A 19,721-nucleotide genomic window follows, 5' to 3' on the forward strand; every position below is an offset into this window, starting at 1 on the left:
CATGAGAGAGGTAGGAGATCGCAGAAGAGAGGGGAAAGCAAAGTCTCCATGGCTTAGACTTAAAAATTTTTTTGAGGTGGAGCTGGCATAGAATTCCACGGCTCCATCATGTTTGTGCACATCATAATTGTGCGTAAGTACATACATATTACAAACAGACACATACACACGTAGAAATGGATATACGCCCCGAAGGTAGGGTTTACGTAAAAAATAGACATTGTAAAAAATTCATCTGTAATACCCTAAACATCGATCTTTCCCGACGTCTTGCAAAGAGTTTGTATCAGAGCGAGGAGGTAAACCTCGAGGAGGTTTGTATTAGAGCGAGAATCTGTCACTGAGTAACCCGGTAGACCTGAGACCCAGGGTGGGCTGGAAGTCGGGCGAATCGGCCGGCACCGACAGAGCAATGGGAGCCGGCGAGCCGAGCTGCCGCCCCGGGCGCGCCGCCGGCGTCCTCCTGCTCCGCGCACGTCGTGCTGCCCCTTCGCCTCTCAGATTGCCCAGCACGGGACCCAGGGCCCGCAGCCCACCGGCCGCAGCCTCACAATCGGGGCCGGGCGCCTGCATGACGTCACCACTCCGCAGCCCGCCTCCTGCGCCCGGAAAGAGGCGGTCGCCCATTGGCTGCGCTGCTGGCGGCCGCCGGGCCAATGACAGGGCGGCGAGCGGCGGGGTCCCGCCTTGACGTTTGTGCTGCTTGCCGTGGGGTTTATTTGGCTCCGGGGCCCCTCGCCGACGCCATTAGGAGGCCGCAGCGCCTGAGGCCGATCCCCCCACCGCTCTCCCCCCTCTTCCCCCGAAGCGCCCCCCGCCCCCGCGCCTGCTCTCCGCGCCTCTGCTCCCTCTCTCCCCCCCCCCACCCCCCCCCGTAGTCCGGAGCTGCGCGCGGGCCCGCGGAGACCATGTCCTGACTGAGGGGAGAGGGCGGAGGCGGCAGCAGCGGGACGGGTGGCGGCACGGAGGGAGGCGGAGAGGGGCCGGGCTCGGCTCGTCGCCGCGGGCTGCACGGGGAGTCGCCGCCGCCGCCGCCGCCGCCGCCGGGCGCTGAGCATCGGACGGGGAGAAGGAGCAGGAGCTGGAGGAGCCGCCGCCGCCAGGTAACCGGGCCCCAGTAGGGCGCCCCACTGCAGGCCCTCGCGGCCCCCTCTACGGCCTGCTCGGCCCCTCGCTTCCTGGCGGCGCCCAGGCCGCCGGCTCTCCGGGGCCGCCCGCCCGCGCCCCCTGGGGCGGCGTCGCGGGCGAGGGGAGGCAACGCGAGGCGAGGGGGCCGGGTGGGCCGCGGCCGCGCTCCCATCTCGGGCTTTCTCGTGCGGCGACAGGCCCGGGGCTGTGGGAGGGTGGGTCCGCCGAGCTTGTTTACCGACCATCGATCAGCCGCGGCTGGACGCGCTGCCCGCCCTGCCACCTCTCTTCCGCCAGATTCCCCCCTCCCGCCCCCCAACTTCTTTTCCTGCCACCTACGGGCGGGTGAGTGGGGCTTCGCTCCTACTCTGCAATAGGCCGTAATACTTGCTTCCATCTCCACAAGTTGGTGCTGGTCTCCAAACTTGTATTGCGGCCCTTTGGCCGCTTCCTCTCCGCCTCCCAAGGTGGCCTCCGGTTGGTGCCATTTCTAAGGAAATAGAGGCGGTGGGCGACGAGGGTGGGCTGGGGAGGAGGAGCTGGGACTGGGGGAAGAATTGTCTACCCCTCGCTCGTCGTAACGATTGTTCAGTGCAAGTATCTTTATTTTCTCCGCAGTGGTTTGGTTTGGGTTATCGCACAGACAAAAAGGACTGTAATGAATACTCGTGTTAAGCACAGGGGACGGGCAGTTTGGGTTCACCGTGGAAGTTTGAACCGGCCCATTATCTTTGAGATGCACTGGTGTTTTGAAACTCTGTGGCTGAGAATTTTGAGTTCCTGTCGATCGAGTCTCCTTTTCCATGAACTCATTAGACTATCAGGTTAAGCGCCATTCTCTCTGCTCAGTATTTTGGTCTGTTTGCTCACAGTATGATTGTCAATAAATTTAACATAAAAGAATATTGTTTTAGGAACACAGTTGAGAAACCCTTAAGTCTTGAAAACCTTATATAATGAGTAGTTCTCTCTGTGGTCTCTTTTTTAGTTGACTTTATCAGCTGTGCGACCTCAAGGGTGCCCGTGTTTTGATCCGACACGGACGACTCAGTGTACAAATCTTATGCCAGGGGGAACCATAAAGAATTTTGATCTTGGTTTGTGCCCAGGGCCTTGGGAAAGTCGCATAAATTGTGTGAAAAGTAAAGCCGAATCTCGTCTCCTGGTGGTTATTAATTAAATGAGGTAATTCTAAAGAACTTTAGAACCTTGCTCCCTCCTGATTTTTGGATCTTAAGATACGCATTCACTTACTTATACTAAAATTTCTTGACACTGGTTTTATTGGGCTATTAGGGAAACTAAAAGGACGGTACTGACACATTTTAACCTTTGGGGAGGATAGTTGAATGTCATGAGGGATTTTTATTTCTGTTGATCTTTCAACACCTTCTACTAATGCTTCAGAACTTTGAGACGCTGATATTTACTCTTGAAATGTGCTTGGGTTGGTAGGATGAACTCATTTTTGGTGGTGTATTTTCAATCTAGGGCCTTAATCCCCCTCTGTACGCGGATTAAGGTTTATGGCATATCACATTTAAGGGCTGAGGGTAACACACTTCTGGAACTCAGGATCCAGTTGTACAATATTTGGGGTAAATTGCCTCCTATGTGTAATTGTTCAGTGAGGGCTTTTCAATGTACTTTACACTTCTGTTGCTTTTATAATAAGTGGAAACTTTAAATGGGAGTTGGAGAAGTGGAGTGCTTAGGTTTTTATTTAACTTGCGTAAGTTTTATTATTTGAGCATTGCTGCTGTCTCCCTTCTTCCCAGTAATAAACTCTTAGGCCTAGGTTTTGAACACATTTTCTCCCAGTGATATGCAGTCTCATTTGGAATATTTGTGCTTGCTTATGCTTTGGGTAAATAACATCTTAACATTTTAACACTCTCATCCCCTCACATCACAACATAAAAACTTCCGTAATGCTCATTACATGCAAAGTAAGTTGTAAGCTTCTTGATGTGGTGTTCAAGTTTCTTTGTAATCTGGACCTGATCCACCTCAGTCTTAACTCCTGTTTCTTCCCTTCATGGATCCTTAGTTCTAGCCAAACTAACTTGTTTGTTGCTACTGTGGAGTCCCTCCTCTTGGCCTTTCTTTGTGGCCCCCCCCCCCCCCGTTTGAAACCGTCTTCCTCTGTATTCATGGATACTCTCTTTACTTTGGGCCCAGTTGAGTCCTGTCTCTTGAGAAGCCTTTCTGATTACAACCTCAAGGGATCTATTCACTTCTTTTTCTGTGTGGGACTCTTTTTTTTCTTAGCATATGCTAGGCTGGATTTCAATATATCTTTTTACTTTTTTTTTTTTTTAAAGATTTTATTTATTTATTTGAGAGAGAGAAGGCCAGAGGGAGAGCATGAGCGGGGAGGGAGAAGCAGGCTCTCCACCGAACTGGGAACTCGAGCCGAAGGCAGTCGCTTAACCAACTGAGCCACCCAAGTGCCCCTCTTTTTATGTTTTTATTATGCTCCCCAACTAGACCTCTGAGAAATGGGTATGAATTCCTTTTCTGTGAGGACAGTATATTCAGCATTGAAATATGGATACATGGTTTGACAAAATATTTTTTGTTATAGACGTGTTCTAGGATATGCTGTTTGTAGTCTTCTGAGTAGTGGGGTTTCTGGAATTTCGATGATTTATGAAATAAAATACTTGAAATTATGTCTGTCTCTTAAAGTTTTTTTTTGGGGGGGGGGTCAGTATGTTTATTACTAGTTTGGTTTTCTTCCTGGAGCGTGCACTCAACAATTTGGTAGTCATGTATTATTCAAATTATAGTAAGTACTGCAGTTCTGTAGTTTCCTTCAGATTTGAGTCTCTCGCAGTTACTTGCTTTGCGGTTTGTGTTTCGCACCACTGACACTAAGGGAGGTCATCCTGATTTGTATACAGGTAACATTTAGCATCATGAGAAGGAAAAAATAATCTGTAGTCTCAGTTTGCATCCTTAACCTCAGATGTTGGCAACGTGTGTCATTGATCATGAGGCAGATGAGACACAGGAGAATGTGTGATTCACTGCTACCTGTCAGCGCTGTGGGAAGAAAACACAAACAAGCCTGTCCATAGTATTTTTGTATACCAAGGATAACTTGTAATTATATAGTTCATGGGTGGGTGCTGGTGTATTTGGAAAATAGGTGTATATGTTTCTGTTGTGTGTGTGAGTAGGAGGCTTGGTATTTTATGGATACGTAGTCTCTTAGCAGTAAACAATCTTGATTTATCCACTGCATGTATGCGGGAACTTGGCCTCTTTGTCCAGTCATCAAATATTTTTCCTTGTAATTGATGGATTTTTTTTTTTAAGAAAGTAGTTTACATAAAAACGTTAGCGTCAGAACAACATTTTTAGCATAATCGAAGCTGAAATTAGTCTGTTTAGGACCTTTCCAGACATACTAAGAATTTTTACTTAGGCTATTTGCCTTTGTAAAAGGCACTTCCGTGGAGTTGATGCCAGTAATTTTACTAGTTGAGAAATCTGGATTAGTAAGCATTCGTTACTTTCTGGGAGGGTGGTATTTTGGTTAAGATGAAGTTTTTGACAAGAGACAACAGTTTGAATTTTAAAATGGATGTTGGTCAGGTAAATTGAATATAAAGTTGATAATTTTTCAGCTGCCTAGTGAATTTAACTTTTCAGTAATGAAAAAACAAATTTGCTGTCTCACTCTCTTCCTTAACCAGTACAACATAATTTTGGTTTTTCACCATTTGGTAAGTCAGAATTTTATGTGGCTTGAATTCACGCAAATAAAAAAATACTTGAATACATAAAGTTTGTGGGAATCAGTTGCATATTTTCCATTTTTTCCCTTAATTTTAAAGTAACAGTTTGGGGGCGCCTGGGTGGCTCAGTGGGTTAAGCCGCTGCCTTCGGCTCAGGTCATGATCTCAGGGTCCTGGGATCGAGCCCCGCGTCGGGCTCTCTGCTCAGCGGGGAGCCTGCTTCCTCCTCTCTCTCTGCCTGCCTCTCTGCCTGCTTGTGATCTCTCTCTGTCAAATAAATAAAATCTTAAAAAAAAATAAAGTAACAGTTTGATTGAAGTTTATTTCATATGCCATGAAAGTCATTTTTTTTTTTAAGATTTTGTTTGAGACAGAGAGTATATGTGTGAGCAGGGGGAGGGGCAGAAGGAGAGGGAGAAGCAGGCTCCCAGATGAGCAGGGAACCCCACATGGGACTTGATCTAAGGACCCTGGGATCATGACTTGAACTGAAGGGAGACACTTAACCAGCTCAGCCACCCAGGTGCCCTGAAATTCACCCTTTTAAGGAAGTATATAATTCATTGGTTTTAGTGTATTCACAAAGTTGTGTAACCATCACCACTATCCAGAACATTTCATCACCCCAAAAACTGTACCCATCAGCCAGTCATTCCCTCTTTTGCCCCAGTGTCTGGGAACCACTAATCTTTCTGTCACTATGGTTTTGCCTGTTCTCTATATTTTGTATGAGTGGAATCATACAATATGACACCGTTTGTGTCTGGCTTCATTCACTTAGCATAATGTTTTCAAGGTTTATTCATGTTGTGGCTAAAATGTATTGGTACTTTTTTATGGCTGAATAATTAATATTGTATGGACACACCACATTTTGTTTATGCTTATCCATTCATTGATTGATGACATTCAGGTTGTTTCTACTTTTTGGCTATTTTGAAGTAGGCCGCTCTGAATAGTTATGTGTACAAGTGTCTGGGTGGATCTGAGTTTTCATTTCTCTTGGGTATGTACCTGGGAATAGAATTGCTGGGTCACATGGTGACTCTGTCAAGTGGCAGCAGTTCACTTTGATTGGAATTCTGAAGGGAGGACATCATTTCTGTGGTTTTTAACAAACACACTTCTGAATCCTTTGCTTTTTTTGGTCAGGGTGGTAATATGTTATTATAAATTTTTACTATAAAAACTCGTTTTTTGGTGTTTAGTAAGACTAAAGTTTGTTTTCACATGGGAACTACAGTAATTTGCAGAACTAATTTTTGCCTAATTTTTTTTGAAGTGCTACCCAAAAAATGCTATCTAGTCAGTAAATACTAGTAGAATATTTCGTTGCTTTTTATTGCCTAAATGATGAGTAAGTGACTTGCAGAGTTGACATTGTTTATAGAGACATAAAGGTAAATTTTTCATAGACAGTCATTGGAAGGAAACCATAATTCACAAAACTAAGTAGTATGAAGTGGTAAAGAAGTGACTAAGTTAGCACAAGTTGGGTTTGGGTCAAGAAGGGCTTTACAGAGATGGGAACATTTAAGCTGGTCCTCGCAGAAGTGGTAGGTTTCTGAAACTGGGTAAGATGGGGGGTGCATGGGAAGGGGCAAGCATCCTGTGCAGAAGCAAACCTGTGTGTGAGGGCATGGAGATTGAAAATTACATGCCTTGCTTAAGGACCAGCAGAGGCTTCAGGATAGCTAAAGCATGTGGATGAGGTTGGAGAGACACTCCTATCTAGTCCTTGTCTCACTTTCCCCAGAGCTTGTATTGTGGGGCTGGTGGAGGGACCATCTAAAGAAAGGTGGAGTGACCCTCTTCCGTATGGCTCATCCTCACAGATAGGAAGAGAGAATTCTGTCTCCCTATTCATCTGTCTCCCTTTGTGTGTATGGTGGGATTTATGGGGGATTTTTATTAAGTTGAAAATCTGAAGGCATTATTTTACAGAAATTCATCTAGCAGATTAATTTTTAGGTACCTACTGTGTAAAACTCTTACTGAATTAAAACATTTAGTATGACCTACTCACGTTAAAAAAGCAGCCAGACTGGATGTTGGGATACCCAGGTGAACAAGACTTGTATTTACATTCCTCTATGGAGAGGCAATCGAGGAGCAGACAAGGAAAACAAACCAGCTAGTGATAAGTGCCCTGCAGATAACGCAAGCCGGGTCATGCGGTGGATGTGATTGAGTGGTCCAGGAAAATTTTTCTGTGGATGTGGTGTTAAAACCTAGATCTCAGTGACGACAGCTGACCACATGCAAGTCTGGGGATAGAGCAGTCTAGGCAGAAGAGATTTCAAATACTAAACTCTTAAGGTGAGATCAAGCTTGCTGGTAAAAGGGAACAGAATGAACTCCAATTTTATGTAGAGATTTTCAAGAAATGCTGGTAAATTTTAATTTTATTCAGAGTGGATCAGAAGCCATTAGAGGCTTTTAAATCCTTGTGTTGTGACCTTGTTTACGTTTTCTAAAGAATCCCTGTGGTTCCTGTGTTTGGGTGGTGGATAGGGTAGGAAGCAGTAAGAAGAGTGGGGAGGCTTTGCAGTAATCCACAGGAGAGTTGATGGCTGGGACTAGGGCTGTGGTAGGGGATTCTGGAGGAAAATCAAGATTTTGGGATTTATTTTGGAGGTAGTATCAGTGCCTTGTGGTAGCTAGAGACAGTGACTATAGGCAGCCTGTCCTGTCACCTAATATTCATGTTTTAGTCTAGGGAAATGTTTTTGTAATCCTGGAAGGCTGTGATAGACTAATGAGAAAAAAACGGGAGTCAGAATTTGGGGTTTACTTCTAAAGCTTTGTGATCCTGGGCAAGTCATTTTACTTTTTCTAGTGCCCTGGATTCCTTGTCATTAAAATGAATATACTTGTAGCTCAGGGAGATTCTAGATATCTTAGGGGTGAATACCTGAGGGTTTTTAGGATTAAGGGAAGTAATGTAAGTGTTTTGTGGCCTAAAGGTCCATACATAATTTAAGGTGGTGTTATTTCAAGATGGCAGTTGTTGGTAATATTAATTATGGGATATGGATCTTGAGGTTATTGGTTTTAGTACCTACTTAAAGACAGGTATGGCATTATCATAATTTTTTTCAATGGACCCTTGGGTCTTATTCATTTGGCCAGTATCTGAGATTCAATAAGAAGTGGAGAGGGACTTGAATTTGTGTCTAAGAAGTGCAGTACATTTTCCTGTATATGGGAGAAAGGAGTACAAATATCAAGAGATGGAACTGATCTTCCCATAGTAGATTAGATTTCACCTTAACACTTTGGTGGAAGGCACTGGTACATTACTGAAGGAAAATGTTGAAGGATTTTTTTTTTTTAAGATTTTTATTTATTTATTCGACAGAGATCACAAGTAGAGAAGCAGGCAGAGAGAGAGGGGGGAAGCAGGCTCCCCACTGTGCAGAGAGCCTGACCCAGGGCTCAGTCCCAGGACCCTGAGATCATGACCTGAGCTTAAGGCAGAGGCTTAACCCACTGAGCCACCGAGGAGCCCCTGTAGGATATTCTTGAAGTGCGTGTGTATTTGTGTTTCAGTGACGGAGCAGATACTTGAAGACCTGGCAGGTTGCATGCTCTACCAACTGAGCCAGCTGGGTGCCCCAAGATTCTACAAATCTTACTCAAATTTGGCACTTACTCCATTAATGATCTTTATAAAGGCAAAAGAAAATTTCAGACTATGTGTTGGAGTCTGCCATTAAAAAAAAAAAAGATTTTATTTGTTAGAGCGCACAAGCAAGGGGAGCTGCCAGCAGAGGGAGAAGCAGGTTCCCTGGAGCCTGACCTGGGACTCTATCCCAGGACTCTGGGATCAGGACCTGAGGTGAAGGCAGACACTTTGACCGACTGAGCCACCCAGGTGCCCGCAAATAGTGATTTTTGAATCCAGTTACCCTTTTTGCATTTATTAGTTGGATTTTTACTGCAAGGAGGAGCTTTCTCATTTACTTGTTTGTGTGTTTATCAATGTCTGTGTAAACTTAGAAATTTTAATTTAGTCAGTGTTTCAAAATCTTTATTGTTGGGGCACTGGATGGCTCAGTTTGTCGAGTGCGTGACCCTTGGTTTCAGCTCAGGTCGTGATGCCAGGGTTCTGGGATCAAGCCCCGAATCTGGTTGGCGGTGCTCAGTGTGGGGTGCGCTTGAGATTCTTTCCCTCTCCCTGTCCCTCCCCTCTGCTGCTCCTCCCTGCTTGTTCTCTCTTTATCTCCTCTAAAACAAATAAAATCTAAAAAAATAAAAAAATCTTTGTTGTTATTGTTTATGGTGATGCTCAAGTTGATCCAAATTTGGTCAGTAGGAGCTCTTCGTAGTAATTTGTCTTTTTTTTTTTTTTTTTTTTAATTTTTTAGGTGTGACTGTATTTCAGATTGGGTTTTATGTTTTAGAGCAGCTTTAGGTTCAACCCAAAAGTTACTGTGGTCTTTTTAAAACTCTCCATCATTCTTTGAGAGCTGATTTTTTTTTTTTTTTAAGGAGTTTCCTGTGTATTAGTGACAAAAAAATTAAGGAGCAGATTTTAAAAAAATAGACTTTATTTTTAGAGCAGTTTAGGTTAATAGCAAAATTGAGCAGAAACTATAGAGTCCTTCTATATCCCTTGCCCCAACACAGGCGTAGCCTCCCCCAATATTAATCAACGAAGTGGTTCATTTGTTTACAATTGATGAATCTGCCATGATAAATCATTATCAGCCAGATTCCATCATTTAAAGTTCACTTTTCGTATCGCCATCCTGTATGTGTCAAAACCCATAGGATGTACAAGTATCCACCATTATAGTGTCATACAGCATATTTTCACAACCCTAAAAATCCTCTCTGCTCTGCCTGTACATTCTTGCCTCCCCACAATTCCTGGCAACCACTGATCTTTTCACTGACTCGTTAGTTTTGGTTTTTCTAGAATATCATGTAATTGGAATCACACAGTATATAGCAATTTCATATTGGCTTCTTCCACTTAGTAATAGGCATTTAAGGTTCCTCTGTGTCTTTTTATGGCTTGATCCCTCACTTGTTTTTAGTACTGAATAGTATTTCTTTCTTTCTTTTTTTAAATATTTATTTATTTGTCAGAGAGAGCACAAGCGAGGAGAGCAGCAGGCAGAGGGAGAGTTGGCTGAGCAGGGAACCCGATGTGGGACTCGATCCCTGAACCCTGGGATCATGACCTGAGCTGAAGGCCGATGTTTAACTGGCTGAGCCACCTAGGCGTCCCTGAGTAGTATTTCATTTTACCATAGTTTATCCATTCACCTTAGATCATGTGTCGCACCTACTGAAGGTGCTTGCGAGTTTTGGCAATTACGAATAACATCCGTATGCAGACTTCTGTGGACGTAAGTTTTCAACGGCTTTGGGTAGATACCAAGGTGCACAGTTGCTGGGTTGTATGAAGAAACTGTCAAACACTCTTTGTAAGTGACTGTACCATTTTGCATTCCTGTCAGTAATGAATGAGAGGTCTTGTTACTTTATGTCCTTGCTAGCATTTTGTGTAGTCAGTGTTCTGGATTTTGGCCATTCTATAATAGGTGTGTAGTGGTATCTAATTGTTTTAATTTGCGTTTTCTTATTGACATAGGATGTTGAGCATTTTTTCATGTGCTTATTGGCCATCTGTAGGTCTTCCTTGGTGAGGTTTGTCTGTTTAGGTCTTTTGCCCATGTTTTAATTGGATTGTTTGTTACTGTTGAGTTTCAATCAAGAGTTCTTTGTATATTTTGAATAAAAGTTCTGTAGCAGATAGGGCTTTTGCAAATATTTTCTCCTATTTTTGGCTTATCTTTTCATTCCCTTGACTGTGTTTTGCAGAGTGGAAGTTTTAATTGTAATAAGAAATACTTCAGGAAGTATTTCTTTCATGGTATTTTATCTAAAAAGTCATTGCCATAGCTAAGGTCATCTAGATATCCTTTTATTTTACCTTCTAGGAATTTTATAGTTCTTCATTTTTTTTTTAAGATTTTATTTATTTATTTGACAGAGAGAAAGAGAGATCACAAGTAGGCAGAGAGGCAGGCAGAGAGAGAGAGAGGGAAGCAGACTCCCCGTTCAGCAGAGAGCCTGATGTGGGGCTCGACCCCAGGACCCTGAGATCATGACCTGAGCTGAAGGCAGAGGCTTAACCCACTGAGCCACCCAGGCGCCCCTATAGTTCTTCATTTTACATTTAGGTCTGTTATCCATTTTGAGTGAATTTTTGTGAAGGATGTGATGTCTGTGTGTAGAGTAAATTCTTTGCCTGTGGATGTCTCGTTGTTCCAGTGCCTTTTTTTTTTTTTTTTTTTTTTTTTGGAAGAGACATCTTTTCCCCATTGTATTGCCTTTACTCCTTTGTCGATGATCAGTTGACTATATTTGTGGGTCTGTTTCTGGCTCTGTTCTCTCCCATTCGCTTATTTGTCTATTCTTTTGCAGTAACACACTGTCTTGATTACTGTAGCTTTATAGTAAGTTTTGAAGCTAGGGGGATCAGTTCTCAGACTTTTTCTTTCTTCACTACTTTTTGGTTATTCTGGAAATTGTGCTTCTCCATATAAACTTAGAATTGCTTTGTTGATACCCACAGAATAACTTGCTGGCATTTTGATTGGGATTGCATTGAATTTCTTGATCATGTTGGGAAGAAGTGAGATTTTGACTGTTTTGAGTTTGCCATTCCATGAACATGGAATAATAATCCACTTATTTAGTTCCTCTCTGATTCTTTTCATCAGATTTTTATAGTTTTTCTCATATAGGTCTTGTATGTGTTTTGTTAGAGTTATACCCAAGTATTTAAATTTTGGGGGTGGTAATGTTTCTATTTATTTATTTATTTATTTAATTTTTTAATAAAAGATTTTATTTATTTATTTGACAGAGAGAGACACAGTGAGAGAGGGAACACAAGCATGGGGAGTGAGAGAGGGAGAAGCAGGCTTCCCGCCGAGCAGGGAGCCTGATGTGGGGCTCGATCCCAGGACCCTGAGATCACGACCCGAGCTGAAGGCAGTGGCTTAACCCACTGAGCCACCCAGGTGCCTGGTGATAATGTTTTTAATCTCAAATTCCATTTGTTCATTGTGTTATATAGGAAAGCAGTTGATTTTGTATATTAACCTTTTATCCTGCACCCTTGTTATAATCACTTTATTAGCTCTAGGTGTCATTTTGTTGATTTTCGGGGCTTTTCTACATAGACGGTCATCTATCTGTCAAAAAAGACAGTTTTTCTTTGCAATTTGTGTACTTTAAATTTTCTCCTACAGCATTAGCTAGAATTTCTAATTCGTTGTTAAAAGGAATGGTGAGAGGAAACATTTTTCCCTTATTACTGATCTTAATAGAAAAGTTTCTGGTTTTTCATCATTAAATATCATGTTAGCTGTGGGTTTTTGTATATGCTCTTTACCATGTTGAGGAAGTTCCCCTGTATTTCTAATATGCTGAGAGTTTACCCCATGCTTCATGGATTTGGCCATTCTAATGGGCTTGTTGGATTTTGTTAAATGCCTTTTCTGCATGTATTTGTGTGACCTTGTGGGTTTTTTTTTCTTTTTTAGTATGTTGATATGAAGGATTACATTAGTTGATTTTTTTTTTTGAACATTGAACTAGCCTTGGATATCTGGGATAAACCCCACTTGCTTGTGATGTATAATTCTTTTTATACATTGTTGGAGTTGAGGTTTGTTTTGTTGAGGATTTTTGCGTCTCTGTTCATGAGAGACATTGGAAAGACCTTTTTTTTAAAAATCACTTTTTAACTTAGTTTTCTGAAGTGTGACATTCACCTGTGCAAGTTTACATTGAAATAAACTTTGGTTCATATTTTGAGAGATTTTCTCTATTTTATGAACTGTACCTGCAAGTTATTAGAAAGAAGCTGTATTTGTAAGTTTTACAAATGTTTTAACATTGCTTCTCAAACACAAATATTTATTATTAGACTCAACAGTCATAAAATTCTGTAAAATTACTACAGAAGTTTGAAAATGTTTACTCAGTTTCTCTACAGACCAGTAAACAGTTTGTAGACTGTCACAGGCCCCTGGCAAACATTTGAGTAGCAGTCTGAATATTATGCTGTGTACTACTTCTTTTCTTGCTCTTTTTTTTTTTTTTTTTTTAAAGATTTTATTTACTTATTTTAGAGAGAAAGCATGAGCATGGGGGCGGAGAGGGGCAGAGGGAGAGAGAGAATCTTAAGCAGGCTACATGCTGAGCGCAAGAGACTGACTTGAGGCTCCTTCCCAGGACCATGAGATCACAGCCGGAGCTGAAACCAAGAGTCCACTCCTTAACTGACTGCACCGCCCAGATGCCCCTCCTGCTCTTTTTCTAATAGTCTGAGCCTTAATTCTCAGTCTTTAACAGCATTTGTTACTTTTGTAATAGATTTGAAAATGATGAAAAATAATGAAAAATAAAATTTTTCATTATGAAAAGCTTCAAACATGCATACACACATACATAGAGAGTAGGAAAATGAATTCTCATACTCTTGTCACACAGGTACTAATACCTGGCCGGTCTTGTTTCATTTATGTTCTTCTTACTTCCTCCCAAGGGAGTATTTTAAAGCAAATTCCAGACATTTTACAGCAATGTAAATATTTTCAGTAAGAGAAAAGGACTTTTTTTTTTTTTTTTTTTTTTTTTTTAATAAAGAAAGGAAGGTGGGGTGAGAGGCAGACAGACAGAGAACCTTAAGCAGGCTCCATCCTTCGTGCTGAGCCTGATGCAGGGCTTGATCTCATAAACCTGAGATCTTGACCTGATCCAAATTCAACTAACTGAGCCACTTAGGCACCCTGAAAAGGATTTTTTTTTTTAAAGATTTTATTTATTTGTTTATTAGAGAGAGAGAGAGAAAGCAATGGAAGGGGGAGGGTCAGAGGGAAAAGCAGAGTGGGAAGCCCGATGTGGGACTCCATCTTGAGACCTAAGCTGAAGGCAGACAGACGGTTAACCAACTTAGCCACCCAGGTGCCCTGAAAAGGTCTTTTTTAAGAGCATAGGTACCACACTGTTAATCACACCTTAAAATTTTAATAATTTCTTAATATCATATCAGTGTTTAGGTTAATTTTTAATACGTATTAAGTTTTAATACACACCCCCCCACACACAGGGATTTGCTGATTGTATCTCCATGGAATCAGTTCTGTCTCGCCTGTAATCCTGCAAACTGGTGATTAGATCTGGAAGCGTGATCTTACTCAGGTTTCATAACTATTATTATTGGGCACAAGTAATTCATAGTGGTATGGTATATGAAGGTTTGATAGCTTTATTTTAAAAATAAGTTTCGATACTGCTTACATCCATTAAGTGATTGTTACCTTGATATTAGTGTGTATTTTAAAAATTGGGCTTGCTACCAGAACTTATAACAAATGGAGCAGGGAAAAGTTAGGAAAATGTTTCATTATCTCTGGAAATAGAGTATTTGCAAAACAAATTCAATGAACAAGATACTAAAGTGAATCTTTACATTGAAGAATATTGAGATGCTTTGATAGTTACAGTTTAGTATATGGGGTGGAGATTCTCAAGATAATCTTAATTCATTTCTTTTTTTTTTTTTTTTTTTAAACAGATGCGAGAGTTGAGGCTCTAAGAGAAAATTGATTTACTTGCTATGTCGCAGTCTTTACTTTCCTTTGAAACAGGACTATGTGTAGGTGCTGCAATTCATACACATCTGTCATTTGGGGGAGATTCTCCCTTTTTCGATGGCCCAATGAAATGGAAGCCTTTTCTTTTTTTTTTTTTTTAAAGGCTGGGATTTTTTTTTTTTTTTTTTTAATTTATTTGACAGACAGATCACAAGTAGGCAGAGAGGCAGGCAGAGAGAGAGACAGGAGGAGGAGGCAGGCTCCCTGCTGAGCAGAGAGCCCAATGTGGGACTCCATCCCAGGACCCTGAGATCATGACCTGAGCCGAAGGCAGAGGCTTTAACCACTGAGCCACCCAGGCGCCCCGGAAGCCTTTTCTTTATTTTAATCCATATACTGTGGTTTCTTTAGTAATTTGGATTAGTGTATTAGTTTAAGGGAAGTCAGGTTGGTTTTTTGTTTTTTGTTTTTTAAGATTTATTTATTTGAGAGGGAGAGAGAGAGAGAGAGCATTAGTGGGAAGTGCAGAGGCAGGGAGAGAGAATCTCAAGCTTATCTCATGACCTGACCTGAAATCAGACGCTTAACTCATTATGTCACCCAGATGCCTCCAGGCTGGCTTTAATAATATTTTCTTTCTCAGGGATTGTCTCCAAAATAAAAACAAAACAAATTAAAAAAACCCTTAAGGTATTTTATAGTTGAGAACCATGGTGACTATTTCCAAGTTGTTTTTATTCCCCCACTCAGTTTTAGATGCTAAATTTAGTATATTTTGTTTTATAAATAACCTTTTTTCTTTCTTTCTTTCTTTTTTTAATTTTTTTTATTTTATTTATTTATTTTTTTTAAAGATTTTTTATTTATTTGTCAGGGACAGAGGGAGAGAGAGCGAGCAAGCACAGGCAGACAGAGAGGCAGGCAGAGGCAAAGGGAGAAGCAGGCTCCGCGCCGAGCAAGGAGCCCGATGTGGGACTCGATCCCAGGACCCTGGGATCATGACCTGAGCCGAAGGCAGCCGCTTAACCAACTGAGCCACCCAGGTGTCCCTCTTTCTTTTTTTCAAAGAGAGGGACAGAGGGAGAGGGAGAGAGTCTTTCCCAAGCGGGGCTCGATCTCAGGACCCTGAGATCATGACCTGTGCCAAAATCAAGAGTTGGACACTTAAGTGACTGAGCCACCCAGGTGCCCCTTATAAATAATTTTTTAAGGTCTTACTGCTCAACTTTTTAAAGATTTTGTAATAGTACTCAATCTAGATATGCCATGAGAATATTCTGTATAATTTTATTTATTTATTTATTTTATTATTTGACAGAGAGAGCACAAGCAGGGGGAGCCACAGAGGGAGAGGGGCCCTAGACAGGTTCCCCGCTGAGCAGGGAGCCTGACAGGGGCTTGATCCCAGAATCCTGGGCTCATGACTTGAGCTGAAGGCAGACGCTTAACCAACTGAGCCACCCAGGCATCCCTTGAGATCTGATTCTTGATTACTTTTTACAAAATTTCGCATAGATTTAGCACTTTTCAGAAGGTATTTAATGATTGCAAAAGTTTTTGTTACCTTTACGGGACACAAAGGACTTGTGTCCTTTACATTGCAGGACTTGAATAGTTAACCCGCTCATGAGTGCCTGTGGTTTGATATACCTAGTTGTTGGTGGTGGACATTGTCTACTGAGGTCTTGCCACAGGAGTGGATCCCGTCCTCTAAAATTGCTTTTTGCCTGAAATTGCTCTAAGCTCTACTCCTCTCTTTTTTCAGTACACTCAGTATGGTCTGTTCTGTGGATTTTACTAAACACAGGGCTGGTCCACATTCCATGCTACTTGATGCCCTGAGCCACAGTTTGTTTGTTTTTAAATTATTTATTAGAATGTGTACATGCGTGCTGAGCAAGCATGGGTGGGGGGATATGGAGGGGCAGAGGGAGAGGGAGAGAGGGAGAGAAACTTAAGCAGCCTTCATGCTGCTTGTGGAGCCTAGCCAGATGTGGGACTTGATCCCACAACCCTGAGATCATGACCTGAGCCAAAACCAAGAGTCTGCCCCTTAATGGACTGCACTACCCAGGCGTCCCTGAGCCACAGTTTTTGAAAGCTTGGCTACCTGATTGAAAACCGAGGGAGGGAATAATACAGGGAAGACAACACACACAAATCAGTATTCTGGAAACTAGTACCAGGAGGGAATACAGTTAGTGCCAAATGCCAGTAGAAGTGTGGTGGTTTAGTATACTTGAAGTGATTTGGAAAATACTCGTAAGAGAGATGAGACTTGAACCGAGCTTTGAAGAAGGGATGGGATTTGCCACAGGTTGGGCATGTGTATCTGTTACGCTTGGGTTTGTAAAGGTAGTGCCTTCATGTATCATTGGGGCGGGTTGGGGGTGGTAATTGCCTGAGGCTAGGGTATGTGTGAGGTGTTTGGGAGTGAGTCTGTGAGGTGGGTTGTGTGTATGACTATGGGAAGGAGTTGGGAGTTATTACTGTTGTGGAATTGCTTAGGAAAGAGTGCTTTGCTATTAGGAGGATTTTTCTGGTAATAGTAAGCTGGGTGGATTTCGACAGGGAAGGCACTTCGAAGGCTATTACAGTAGTTCTGACCTGAACTGAGAAGGGTTGATGGCAGTGGGAAATGGGAAGAAAGGAACTGATTGGACAGAAACCGCTAGAGAGACTCTGGTGGGGGGAAGGGCAGAATTCAAGAGGGTTCTGCCTTTCTCTACTGGGTGCGGAGGTCCTCATGCTGTCCTTAATGGAAACAGGAGAAATCAGGGTTAAGGGTTTGCTGTGAGAGGAAGAGAAGAGGTTTAATGTAGGATGTGATAAGGTATTGGAGCCCTGAAATGAGGTCAGATTTATGGATAAAGGGTTCACTGTATCATCAGTCTTCAGGATCTTGCTCAAGGCCAGTTGTTTTTTTCTGTTGACTGTTGGAGGAAGGACAGTGATGTAGAAAGATGCGGAGGAGAAAAGAGGGGAATGACTGTGTGGAGTTTTGGCTTAAGAGTTAAGTAGTACTTTTTATATATCAGTATTACAGTTCAGAATTACCATGTGATACTGTAACAAAACCTGAAAATTCAGCATGCTTGGAATAACCTAGTTTTAACTTGCATCTCTGTTCTGCTAAGATGCTTACTGAGCATTTATAAGTTTCCATAGATTTATGTTAATTAATATTTGTATCAACAATTTATATTAATGAGTTAGTGTTTATATTACTGAGTACAGACTCCTATTTAATAAAGCTAATACAAAACCTTAAAGACTGCTGTTAGTCCTTCATTTGGATGACTTACATTTGAAACTAACTGGCAGGGGGGCTTCTCTGTTTCTTTTCTTCTTATTTTTTTTTTAAGATTCATTTATTTGAGAGAGAGAGCATACATAGCAGGAGGAGGGGGACAGGGAGAAGCAGACTCCCCATTGAGCAGGGTATCCTGACCTGGGGCTTGAGATCATGACCTGATCCGTAGGCACATGCTTAACCAATTGAGCCACCCTGGCGCCCTGTTTCTTTCTTAAGGAGTTTATACGATGAGGATTATTTCACTTCTCCCATTTTTTTTTTCATAGGGTTTTAGTAGGTGGTTGGGAGAATTTGTAGGGTAGCTATGATTTTGAGGAATTTCCTTTAATAGAGATCTGGTTCTTCAACAATGTTTGGTAATGCTTCACTAATATGGGCTAATTAATTTATTATTAAGCATGACAATATAAAAAATGTTTAATTGATAGCTTCTCTTTTCCCCTGATCATTAGTCTGTATACTCATAATACTTGGGCTTTTATTATTATTTCAACTGGGAAGTATATAATCAAAAGCAGTTGTCAGTTTAGGACTGATTGATATACTTGGAGACATTATTCAGTCTGTCTACAGGTAGAACTTGATGCACAAATGGATTCATGGATTCTTTGATCCACAGGATGAGAATTGTTGGTGTGGCATTCGAACCAAGGAATATTTGTTTGAAGAGTAGAAGTTGTGTGTGGTTCTCCTTAAAGAGGGTCCAGATTGTGCAGATTTTGTTTTTGCTTTTTATTGTACCAATTAATGCAAGTATAATTCATTGGATAGAATTTGGAAGTGTTTCCATGTAAAATTAGACTTGCAAATTAAATTTACTTGGGTATATATGACTGTTAACATAAAAGATATTTTGTAACAATTTTATTTTGCTGTACAGTATTAATTCTCAGAGCTGGTTGCTATTAAAAATAATTTTATGTTTTTTGGGGGGATTTTTGACATCTGGAAGAAAAAATGTACTTAGTGTTAATTTGTTGTCAGTAATGAAAAATCATATAGTTGAGCCAAAGTCATCTTTACTCTTCCATTCCACTTACTGATTACAGCAGGTATAAATGGCTCTCTCAGATAATCCTCTCCAGTGAGTTTTAGTTTTCAGTTACTAAAAAACGGTATTTCTCCAAAGCCTCACTTTCCCGTAGAGTTGACACTGTATACATCATTATTTAATATAGTTCAGTTGCCTTAAAACTTTGGAGCATGGTTTTGGTATTGCTTAGTTACCTGGATTTTTGAAGAGGGAGGCTACTTACCAGGCATATATGACAGTGACTCTATTTTTTATGACAGTTTTTTTTTTTTTAAGATTTTTTTTATTATTTATTTATTTGACAGAGAGAGATCACAAGCAGGCAGAGAGGCAGGCAGAGAGAGAGGAGGAAGCAGGCTCCCCGCTGAGCAGAGAGCCCGACGCGGGGCTCGATCCCAGGACTCAGATCATGACCTGAGCCGAAGGCAGCGGCTTAACCCACTGAGCCACCCAGGCGCCCCTTATGACAGTTTTTTGTTTTTTTGGTCAGATGTGGACATTTAAACATGCTGTGCTGGCACATTAGTTCCATGAAGATGAGCTAAGATAATGTAAATTTACAAGCTGTTCAGTTGAGCCTATAAACATACCAAACTAAGACTTAGTGAAGCAAGCATGAAATTTTGAATGTGAATATTTTGAATGAAATACTGAAATTATGTGTAGTAGCCCTGGATATATATTCATTATGTCATTTGTTCTTGTCATGATAAGTTTCTACTTGACCATGTTTTTTTTTTCCAGTAGCACAAGCAACTTATTTATATTTCATTCCTGAGAAACTAAAGGAAGAAACTGCCTAGTGAATATGAAATATGAACTGTATGATTATAGTTTCTTGTTCTTTAGCACACTTTTGGACTGCTTTTAGA

General features: G+C 41.5%; 2 protein-coding genes across 2 annotated transcripts in view; one reads left to right on the forward strand and one right to left on the reverse strand.

Moving 5' to 3' along the window:
• Positions 1 to 321: 321 nt before the first annotated feature.
• Positions 322 to 1,300, reverse strand: LOC125084417 (uncharacterized). Its single transcript, XM_047701643.1, has 2 exons — positions 919 to 1,300; positions 322 to 599 (listed from the first exon to the last, which is right to left on the reverse strand). Exons 1-2 carry the CDS (start codon positions 1,298 to 1,300, stop codon positions 322 to 324), a joined length of 660 nt encoding a protein of 219 aa, XP_047557599.1.
• The window catches only part of ZRANB1 (zinc finger RANBP2-type containing 1), a 58,637-nt gene continuing 39,605 nt past the window's right edge, over positions 690 to 19,721 (forward strand). The window contains exon 1 of the mRNA XM_047703470.1: positions 690 to 1,103. The gene's annotated coding sequence lies outside the window, so the exon portion shown is untranslated. The remainder of the gene's footprint in view (positions 1,104 to 19,721) is intronic.

Source organism: Lutra lutra, chromosome 14, assembly GCF_902655055.1.
Source record: "Lutra lutra chromosome 14, mLutLut1.2, whole genome shotgun sequence".
NCBI classification, from domain to species: domain Eukaryota; kingdom Metazoa; phylum Chordata; class Mammalia; order Carnivora; family Mustelidae; genus Lutra; species Lutra lutra.